The sequence below is a fragment of the Equus przewalskii genome, chromosome 26 (genome assembly GCF_037783145.1).
Source record: "Equus przewalskii isolate Varuska chromosome 26, EquPr2, whole genome shotgun sequence".
In the NCBI taxonomy this organism is placed as follows: domain Eukaryota; kingdom Metazoa; phylum Chordata; class Mammalia; order Perissodactyla; family Equidae; genus Equus; species Equus przewalskii.
Window position 1 is genome coordinate 34,819,357 of NC_091856.1, and position 11,226 is coordinate 34,830,582.

Below are 11,226 nucleotides of genomic sequence, written 5' to 3' on the forward strand. Positions count from 1 at the left end.
TCCCCTGCCTCATCTCTTTGTCCCCCAGCCACACTGATTTGCTTTCATTTCCTCTAATTTGCCCAAATTCTTTCCACCTCAGGGCTTTGGCTGGTCCTTACCATCTAGGACATTTTTGCTTTCCTCTTCCCCTGGCTAGCTTCCTCCTCCTCTCTAGAAAGAACTTCCTGCCCCCAGATGGAGTTAGAATTCCCCAGGCCACAGTCTTATTAAATTGCCATTAAACAATTACATGTATAATGTGTTTAGCAACCACCTCCTGTGGCTGTCGTGCAGAGTTCATGTGGGCAAGCACCCCGGCCTGTCTTCCTCAGGGTGTACTGTGCGCTGGAGGTGCCTAGTCCTTATGTGGCCCATGCTATTTAGATGTTCCCCATTCAAAGGGACCAGCACCTTCGCCAACCCCCGCCCACCCTGCTTCCAGGGCTGCTGGCAGGCCAGGACGCTCGCCTCTTATTTACCTGCATTGACCTTAGAGCAACTCGGCTCCATTCAGCAAAGCTGTCTCCTGCCAAAGCCGTTACAGTTTCTTAGCTCCAGGCGGAGACAGACCGCAGATGGCTTAATTTAGAAGCATCTCGGAAGGAATTCCTTGCTCCATAGCTCTTCATCCTTTGACTCTGGGGGTCTGTGGGGTCGTGACCACACACGGCTTGAGGCCTGACTTATAATCAGGATCCTCATCTCCGCCTCAGCCGCTGTTTTAGGGGGACAGAGAGTGTGTGTGGGATGGGAGCCACAACATTCCCAGCAGTGTCTCTCGCTCGACTCATTTCACAAGCATTTATTAACAGAGAGTGGAGTTTATCAATGAAGATCTGGGACCAGAGGCCCACAGTGCCGGGTTCAATCTGTGCAACCTGGAGCAGGTGACGGGGCCTTTTCAGACCTCCGCCTCCCCAGCTGTAAAACGCAGACAACATCCAGACTTTCTGGGGCTTGTGAGAAATAAACGCACTGAGCCGGGCAAACGGTGAGTCTGGTATCACAACACTGCTGAAGATTCCAGCTGCGGGCCTCCAGGACAAATTCTGCAGAGCGACACCTTGCTTCTCGGCATTCTGAGAGCTGGAACTCAGGTCCCTGTGGACTCCCGTGTTCTGCTTGAAGATTTCATGGGTACAGAATAGGCCCACTTCTCTTCTCTTTCTAAAGACCCATCCTGCATGGGGGGGTAAGCTTTCGCTTGAGTTGGCTTTTAGGAGAGTCTATCAGACCCAGCCACTAAGCATCGCCTATGGTTTTCACCTTCACACTCATGCGGCACCAAGCCCAGGAGGCACGCACCCCCTTCCACCTCTGCTGACACCATTTTCCCTCCCGCCCCTCTCTTCTCTCTTCCTTCATCCGGATCCTTCCAGGCCACATTCAAGACCCACCTAGCCTGAGAAGCCTTCCCTGACCACCTGAAGCCGAGTGAACTCTGCCCACTTCCTCCCTTCACTCACTTGTTCATTCACTCATTTGTTCACCCTTCCAACTTTCTTTAAACACCTCCCGAATGCGAGACCCCATGCGAGGCACTGAGGGTCCTCAGGGAACAGGACAGGTGCAGACTCCACCTTGCAGGGCTCCGTGCTGGGCGCTTGCTTGAGCTCCCTGTCTTGGGTGACTTAACCCCACAAGATTCTACTCGGAATGGGAATTCATCAACATCAGAGACCACATGCAACACGCCTTCTGCCTCCCCCAGCGCCAGCCCAGTGCTGCTGAGAACACAGCAGGTAGCAGAGTGTGTGTGGTCAGTCATAGAGGAGAGCCTCCTGTGCCCAAAATGTCCCCTCAGGAAACCCAGAGAGAAATGGAACTTGGAATGCTGGAGTACAAAGGGGGTGTCGTCCTGGCATGTATTAGGTGCTTCATCAACATTTTTTAGATGGACAGATGGATGAATATTTCTTCCTCATTGAAGTTTTTAAGTAAACAGAGATTACAGAAGAGAAAATTTCTACTAGAGTTCTCTTTCATGCTGGTTTTAACCTGATTACCGCTAAGCTGAGCAGTGCCTTAGGACCTGGATCCTCCGCCACCTCCTAAGGAGATGAGAGTGAGTTCTGAACTTCTCACCATCAGCACCACACACTGTAAACACTGAATTAACACCGGCCACCCCCACCCCGCCATCGACTCCGCCCACCTCCCACCATCACTCTGCCCATTAGTCCCACAGGCTGGACTGCCAGAGAATGCCTAGAGGGAGGGGTCAGTTTGCTGAGCTGGCTATAACAAATTACCACAAACTTGGCGGTTTAAACAATAGACATTTATTCTCCAGAATAAATTTGGAGAATAAAAAAATTTGGAAATAAATTAAATTCGGAAATTTGGAGGCCAGAAATCCAAAATCAAGGTTTCAGCAGGGCCGCACTCTCGCAGAAGGTTCTAAGGGAGAATGCTTTCTTGCTTCTTCCAGCTCCTGGTGGCTCCTGGAGTTCCTGAGCTGTGGCCGCGTCGCACCAGTCTGTGGCTCCGTCTTCATGTGGCTTCTCCTCTGTGTCTGTGTCTTCTGTCTCGTACAAGGATGCTTGTCATTGGGTTTAGAGCTTAGCTGAATAATTCAGGGTGTTCTCATCTTGGGATCCTTCATTACGTCTGCAAAGACCCTTTTTACAGACAAGATTCTATTCACACGTTCTGGGGATCAGGATGTGGACATATCTTTTGGGGCCAGAAAAGGATTCGTGGAGAAGGCAGAGATGTGGACTACAGAGCTACACTTCCTTGTTAAGCATCATTGGTGACTGGCCACGGGGGACAGAACTATTGTCACTCTGAATGCTACAGAAGACCGTGGGGACCTACGTCCCAGCTGGCTGGGCATCAGAATCAGTCACAGTGCCCAAGAGGCCCCTGAAGACCAACGTGCCAGCCTCACTGAGCATCTCTAGCTGCCTTCTGGGAAGCACAGGGTCAGGAAAACCATGTCACAGTGTAAAAATCAAGCCATTCCTTGCCAGAGGCGACACAGAGGTGTCCTTGGAAGCCTTTTTGTTTACTGGCTATCTTCTTCCTGCACAATGCATGGGGTCTTTTCTCAATAACTTTTGTGAGGCCCTTTGGGAATCTTTCTGAAACTGGCGATTGAGCCGAGAACAAGATCATGGGTTGATTCATCGAAACGAGTTGAGCACCAGGTGTTGATCGGGTCCTGGTGGGCATTAGGCGACTGTGGTAAGGGCCCTGTCCTGGTGGATCTGCAGCTTTGAGATTGGGCTCAGGCCCTGCCTGGGCTACAAGATACCAGGACGATCCTGATGCAGATCCAAGAAATCTGAAGCCTGAGGCCAGGGCCAGGATGGCTCCAGGAAACGCGGCCATAGAGGGTCCATGGAAGACTCACAAAAGGTCCATGAATCTTGAAATGGCCTGCACTGTGTTGTATGTTAGGACTTGTGTATATTTTTTTCCAGAGGAGAGGGTTCACGGCTTTCTGCAGAGTCTCCAAAGGGTCTACAATCCCCAGAGAGTGAAGAACGTCATCTTATGTCCTGGAATAACTAAATCTACTCATCATCATTTGATTTTTATGGATTTCTAACAAGCTTCTGTAGCCCCCTGTCCCTTTTCACCTCATGAGTGAGATGCAGGGAGCATCATGGACACAGTGAGAGCCACAGCTGCAGCAGAATGTTCTAGAAAGGATCCAGAACTTAGTGCCCAGGAAACCACGGTTGGGCCATGGGCTCTGGTTAAGGGTCATAACTTTCTCCCGGGGTGAAAGCCCGGGGCGGGGAGCCCAGGCCTCGGTGCTCCCTGCTGGGCACCGAGTACAGAGTCTTTCCTAACGGGTCCCTCCTTGTCTTCCCTCTACTTCCTTTTAACATCTTGTCCTCCTCTCGTTTTTCCTTTCTCTCACTTTTCGTCACCGGAGGGCTCCCTGGAGCACTGTGGGTCTAGCTAACCCCCGTGGGGGGCCGACCCTGGCCTGGACTCTTGACAAGAGCCTGTGGCCGTCCCAGAGCGTGGGTCCTGCTTTACCGTGAAGACACGGCCAAGCCTTCAGCTGCTCCTGCAAACCCAAAGGGCACCTGCCTGCAGACCCTCCACCTCAGCCACCTTGTGAACTTGAGCTCTGGTTGGCTCCAGGACCAGCATGCACACTTCCCTCTGAGCCTGGGAAACCCCTGCTCATCCTTCAAGCATCCCCTGAAGTGTCTCTTCCCCGGAGGCCTCCCACCCCTGCCCCCCGTCCCGGGGAGGGCTGAGCTCATGCTATTTGTGTTCATTGCGTGCGCGCATGCACACACACACACACATGCGCCACTCTGTCCATTGTAATAGAATAGCTGTGTGATTATCTTCCTTAGGTTATCCTAACGTAGAAATGCCATTTTAGGGAGATTTTCTCACACTTGGAGGTGATGTAACAGACCCAGGAGACAGGAGGGCCTTTCACCCCCACCATTCCTCCAGAAGGAAGGGCAAGCAGAAACACTGATTGCACACAATTTTAACTGAAGCAGCTCCCACTCTTTGGGTCTGTCTGCCTCACATGTTTCCTCCGGAAGGGCGAGGTAACACATACGTAAGCTCTGGTTCGGGTCCTATGGAGTGTCTGTCCTTGACAGCACAGCTGCTACCCTCAGGAGGGGGGTTAGATCACCCTCCTGTGAAGGAGCACGGATGGCACCAGGGAGAGGATGGCACCCCTCAGAAGGGGTGGCTTGCTGGGGGCACTTAGTGGTGGAAAACCAGCCTGTGAAGGTCAATGCTGCCTTGATGTCCCTCTGCAGGGTGATTCCAGTCATTGTCAGGTGTATTTATCACGTACACATCGTCCTCGGCAATGAGCTGGACAGAAGGGAAAACGCTGGTACCCAGGCAAGCCAGTCTCATCATCCATAGCTCATCAGCCTGCGGTGCCAGGACGCTGACAGGACTTGCTCTTCACTCCCTTCCCTCTTACAGCTATTTTTATTCTTACTCTAAGATGGAAGGAGGGGGCAGGCAAGGGAGCCAAGGGGAGCACCTGCACGAGTGCCCCCGGAGCACTCATGCCCACTGACCTGCTCTTCCCTTCTGTCCACAGGTGGGCGCCCATCTGGATACCTTCCCCACCGAGGACGATCGCCAGAGAGCGTTCAAAGCTCACCGGGAAGAGTGTGCTGTGCGCCAGGGGACCCTGAGGATGGGCAACTACACCCACCCCTAGAGCCTTCTGGCCAGTAGGAAATTCCCTGAAGGACGCATCTTTCTTGCCCCAACTCATAAGATGCTCCCCCATTTTTATGGGAGTTCTGCTTCAGCAAGGCCCTCAGATTCAGGTCTTCAGTTCATTATTTTTGATAACAGTGCCCTCCCCCCCACACTTTTTAGTTCACCAACACTAGCTTACCTTAGCCCCAGCCACCCGTGACTAAGGGACTCCCTCTCCTCTGGCCTGCCACTTGTCTCTGTTCTTAAGCCCTCACCTGATGAGATAAACCCAAGGTACAAGGCAGATTGTGGACTCCAGACTAAGGGTCGAATCTGCGACTCTGCCCACTGTGTTCAGAACAACCTGTGTATTTTGCAGAAAGCGTGACAGTAACATGCTTTGAAAGCCTCATTTTCTATTCCTAACATGAGTTTTAATGGCTCTTTTTGGGAAGTCTGATGTCTCCCCATGGCAGTTTTATCGCCTTGGGACCCCTGAGGGCAGGCAGAGCCAACACTGGCCGTTACTTGGGGCCTGCCTCCTCTCCTACATGCTGGGGCCTGTCAATCAGGCAGGCCGAGATGGGCTTCTCCACCAAGAGTGACCTCGGAAGGCCACCCCCTAGGAAGGAGAGAGCCTTCTGGATGAGCAGGCAGGCTGAAAGCGCCCAGGCTGAGGGACTTCTCAGCCAAACTCCCCGGCTCTTCTTACCTCCATCTTTCTGCCTGTTCTTTGGCTTCTCCCCACAAATTATATACTGATCTATTTTAAATTAAAAATGCATGTGTCACCCTCCTCTTGTGTCTTTATTGTGCGGTTGGTGTGAGAACCAACCTCAAACTCTTCAGATGATGTCGTTACCACCTGGAACCTCTTCAAGGTAGACTGCCTTCTGCAAGATGTCTCGACAGTGCCTGTATGGAGTCAGGCAAATGCCCGAGTTTTTAAATCTCACTTCTAGTCTGAGGATTCCCAATTGTTGACCTTCAACCCAGAGCTCTCCACAGAATTCCAGACTCATTTCTCCAACTGCCCACTTGACGTCTCCACTCAAGCATCTAGTATTCATCTCAAACCAACACAGCCGAGACAGGACACTTGTTTTTTTTTTCCACCAAACTTGCTTCTCCCTCTGTTGTTCCCATCTTGTAATGGAGGGCACCATTGACCCAGCTGCCGAAGCCAAAATCCTTCATTACTCTGTTTCCTTCACCTCACATTAAATCCATCAACAAGCCCCTCAACGCTACTTCCAACAGCATCCTAATCCTTCGACTTCCCTCTGAGCCCCCCTCGTCTCTCTGGAGAATTGCAGTAGCTTCACCCTCACCTCCATGCTCCATGGCGCAGCCCCTGGGCGCTCAGTGGCTTCTGTTGCTCTTGAAGTAGAATCCACACTCCTCACAGCAGCACCCTGGGTAACACAGCCGAGGGCCGTCCCTCTTGCTTCTCTCCCATCTCTGACACCTTTCCTCACTGCCCACAGGCCACAGCCCTCACTCCTGCCTGAAGCTTTGTGCTTGCTTTTCCCTCTGCCTGGAATATCTGGGCCCCAGATTGTCACCTGCCCATCCCTTCTTGTCATCCAGATCTCAGCTCAAAAGTCAAGCGCCCTGCTCAAAAGGCCTTCCCTGAAACAGCCACCAGTTAAATTCACACCAACCTGTTTTATTCTCTGCAAAGCAACGATCTCACTTATTGCCTGTCTTCTCCTCTAGAGGGGAAGTTGCACGGGATCAGGATCTCAGATCCCAGGGCCCAGATCCCAAGGACCCGGCACATGCTAAATGCCCAGGGCTATCTGTGGAATGATCACTGCATGAATGTCGGCTGTGGCTCATGCTCCCTACAGGCTGAGTGCCTAGCAGGGAAAGTCCATTGGCCTCGGCAGGGAGACACTCCTGGGTCTGGTGATGACAGATCTGAGAGAGTTTCTTGATTAACGCTCCCCACTAACACATGCAGATGCTGCAGCTCCTTAGAAGCCAATTCCATAAAAATGCCACACACACTAACCCCCCGGGAACCTGGCTCAGCCAGGGCCTAGACCGACCCCACGCCACCCCAAGGGCCTGAAATTCCCCTCCCACCACACAAACCAGAGGGAAACAAGCATCCCCACTCATCTTGGCTAAAGCCACGCTGAAGCCCTCTGACCCACAGGGAGCAGCGGAGCCTGTGTGGGAGCAGGGGAGAGCCCGAGGGGCCTGGCCGCCGAGCCGGGCAGCCACCTCATGTGGTCAAGGGCACGAAGCTCAGCTCCACCAAATAATTTCTGTGTGACCTCGAGCAAGGGTCCTCACCTCTCTGTGCCTCATCTGTGAAACAGGACCCCAACATAGTACAGCACATCTCCTCCAGCTAAATTAGATAATGATTACACTAAAGAATGTGTATAACATGGTTAGCACAGGGTCTGGAGCTTTCAAGCAATAGGCAAATGTGAATGACTATTTTCTTCTTAATAAAGCACAGTGAAAAGAGACAACCAGAACCCTGTGATTGAGGGACGAGGGCAAGATGTTCAAAGGACAAGAGCCTTTGTGTCCAGATGCATCAAGAAGGTAAAGATATTTTGAACTGAACACACTGTTTTGCTCTGAAATCTGAAATACGGAAAAGGGAGGAGGGCATACCAGGATGCAGAATTTCCTGGAGGACCTGAAATTGGGCTCTGTCCCCTGAAGGGTGGCTCAAGCTCTGCTATGGCAACAAAAGAGATACCCATGGTAAGTGGCCCTCTCCGCCTGCTTTTCCAAGGACCTAGACCACTGGCGGGAAAGTATGGACTTGCCCACAAAATGCTACTGAAGATCTCTTTTGTTTATCTGACTGCTTCTTGCTTCAGCAGCAGACAGACCGCGTGCTGTGGGACTTGTTGGGGCTGTGACAGATGTCCTGGGAGTACCACCCTTCATCCTTTTCTGGAGACCCCAGCCTCTGGGTGCTCCCGGCCCTGGCGGGAAGCGGCTCTCAGCAGAGAGGCCCTCAGCTCCTTGTCCTACAGCGCCACCCTCTGGCAAGTCCGAGTAGGAGGCCAAGGAGGTGCCCGGCCCTTCCCCCTCTGCCTCCCTCCCACTTCCCTCTCCCAGCTTGGTCCTTCCTTCCTCATTAATTATTTGTGCCCACACAAAGCCCCAGGTCTGATTCCAGACTGATTCCACCATCTTGGGTATCCTGTTGCATCAGCCAAATGCCTGTCCTCGCTCATACTGACCCTGGCTGCGGGGGCCCCCTTGCACAAGTGGGGTCCCTCAACCTGCCCTTCATGACCCAGGGTAGAGACCCCAGCCTTGAGGGGCCCTGGGGCTCATCTGTTAATCTCCCTCCACCGCCTTCCCCCCCACTTCACAGATGGAAAATAGATGTCAAAGGAGGTCTGAGTTCACGCAATAAGCTTGGCCACTAAGCTACTCCAGGCCAGTGGCTGGTCCACTACATGTTCCAGAGACTGCCCCCCAAAACTACTTCTCAATTAAAGATGGGTGGAAATGGGGAGAGCTTAGCTTTCCATCCCAAGTCCTCCTAATCACATGACAATAAATGTCATGGGGGGATGGCCGTCATCAGAGGTACAGCCTTGTGCCCCTGTTTTTCCTTATTTTCCTGCTGGTTGGCATTTGGGAACATTCTATCTCCTGGTTGGATTTCTTGGCAACACCCCATCAGAGATTTAACCAAACAAAGAGGCCCATGTGGACTGTCTTCATGAGCCACAGGGAGGCAGCCGGTCTGGACCCTCCCTCGTGGGGTTGAAATTCTTGGAAGTCCTCTCTGAGGTGGGAAGGAGGTTGTGCCAGTGCTGCTGTGCACTCGGCAGGCGGGGGGAGCAAGTGTAGGCCTGGGGAGCAAGAGTGTCGAGATAGAGCCTTTGGAAACAGGACTCAGGGATCTGGGAGGGGCTGGAGAAAACATCTAGTCCTGCCAGAGAAGACGGAGGGCTGGAGAGTTACTTAGCAACAAAATGAGAACTGGAACAACCTCTTGGCTGGTAGGTCCAGCTTTCTTTTCATGTTGAAGCCCCACTGACTTCAGTCTATTTCCAGATTTTTAAACTAGAGCCCAAACCTCATTCCTTCTCTCACTACCCCTCTCTCTTTCTGATAGAATGAAATAATTAACAATTTTCCTGGCCAGAAGAAGGGAGAGGGGATTCTAGAGTCTGATCATTGTGCAGGATTTTCACCAGGGATGCTAACAATGAGCCATGTCTGCTATGTGCGTGGCAGGGCCTCCTAGAAGCCTGAAGAGGAAACATTGTTCATAGGCCACAGATCCAATTCCAGTCCCCGGGGAGTTTCCTGGATCCACGTAGAGATGGTTCGGTTTTTTTGTTCACCCATCCCAGCACCCTAACTAGTGCCTGCTTAGAAACAACAGATTAAAGGGTCCAGAGAAAGTACATGTCCGTGACAGCAAGCAGACCAGCAGCTCAGGTGCCCAGCTGGGCCTGCATGGCAGTCAGATAGGTCTGTGTTTCAAACAAGTCCCTTCTCTTGCATTTATCCTTATGGACCAAAACAATCTTTTTGCTGTATTTCTTTTTACTTGGGAAACCTTTTGATGCTTGATATCATCATTAAAAGAAAAAAAAAAAACTAGGTTGGCTTTTTATACAGTTTCCTTGAACTGAATGCAGGGAAATCATAAATTTGAATCCACAAAGGGGAATAATCTATGAAGGGGAGTTCAGATTGATGCACACAACCACCTCTGTGAGCTCCATGAGGGCGGGCCCATTCTGTCATGCTCTCCATGACATTGCCAGCATCTAGCATGGTCACGGTGCACGGGACAGATGACATGCTCAGTAGGAAGGAAGGAAGGAAGAGAGGAAGGAAAGAAGAGAGGAAGGAGGAGAGGGAGGAAGATATGGAGGACGGAAGAAGGGAGGATGGGAGAAGAGAGGAAAAGAAAAAATATGATCTCTTTCTGGTTTCAGGAGCTCCACGGAGTTTTGAGCTAAACCAAAAAAAAAGGGTTGAGAACAGCATGACCTTGAAACCCACAAATTGTCCAAATTCTTGTCCAACCCATCTGTTTGCAGAGCAGAGCGAAATTAGCACCCAGGCCTGGCCTGTATCATCCAAAGGCCCCGCCCACCCCATAGGAAAGAGAGGTGTTGGTCAGAAGGCCTTGAGCAAAGGGGCAAGCTGGCTTTGCAGTGGGGGCTGGGGAGACAAGCCTGAGGGCACCAACCTGACACAGAAAAAGCTCTGGCTGTTATCAGCAGCTGGACTATGAATCTCACAATCACTGTTCTCCAGGACCTGAGCTGAGAGCAACGGCTCCTCACAATGACCGTGTGAAACGGACAACATCATCCCCATCTTACAGCTGAAAAAACTGTGGTCAGAAAGTGATTTGCTCAAGGTCACAGAGCAGGGCTGGGACTATGATGAGGCGGGGAAGGTTCTTGCTTCAGGTGCAAAATTTAAGGGGTTACCAGAAAACTCAGTAACCAGAACAAACAATATTTTTAAATCAAAATTTTAAAATCCCTGATGGACAAAATATCGACAGTTTCAATGAAGACTTGCACGACTCCCCTCCCTTGCCTCACCTTAGTCCCAGCTCTGAATTCTAGAGCCAGGACTCGGATTCGAGTCTGGCTGATTCTGGAGTCCATAGCCTCAACCACCCCACCCCACACGCATTACGCGGCCCCCAGCCCCAGCTACTGAGGACGTTGAATGATGGCATTCAAGCCACAATTCATTCGTGAGCAGAGACCTCAGGATCATTCTCAAAAAGCTTTGAGCAAATGTCCTCGAGTGGCTCTACCTGAGTGGCATTAGGTGGAGAGGGAGGTGGGGGCTAGGAGGAAGGAAGTTGACAAGAACCATGGCCCAGCCCACAGGAGGCCCAGGCACTCCCAGGTCCATTTCTGACCCAAAGCCAAAACCAAGCCAAGAGCCCCAAGTGGAGAAGAGTGTGGATTCTACAGGCAGGCCACTTCATAGCAGTCCATAGGTGCCCTCTCCCGCCCTCATCTCTCACCACAAACCTTGACGTTAACATCTTTGAACCAAAGGGAAAGCTGAGGTCCAGGCAAGAGAGAGGCACTGTCCAGAGTGGGAGCAGGGCCC

The 11,226-nt window shown here is 51.8% G+C and overlaps 1 protein-coding gene across 2 annotated transcripts in view; it reads left to right on the plus strand.

Moving 5' to 3' along the window:
- CFAP77 (cilia and flagella associated protein 77) overlaps positions 1-5,932 on the plus strand; it is a 125,425-nt gene extending 119,493 nt beyond the window's left edge. For both annotated transcript variants that reach the window (XM_070595413.1, XM_008524362.2), the window contains one exon: positions 5,030-5,932. In XM_070595413.1, the coding sequence (XP_070451514.1) occupies positions 5,030-5,152 (123 nt within the window). In that variant the 3' untranslated portion in view covers positions 5,153-5,932. The remainder of the gene's footprint in view (positions 1-5,029) is intronic.
- Positions 5,933-11,226: the final 5,294 nt, after the last annotated feature.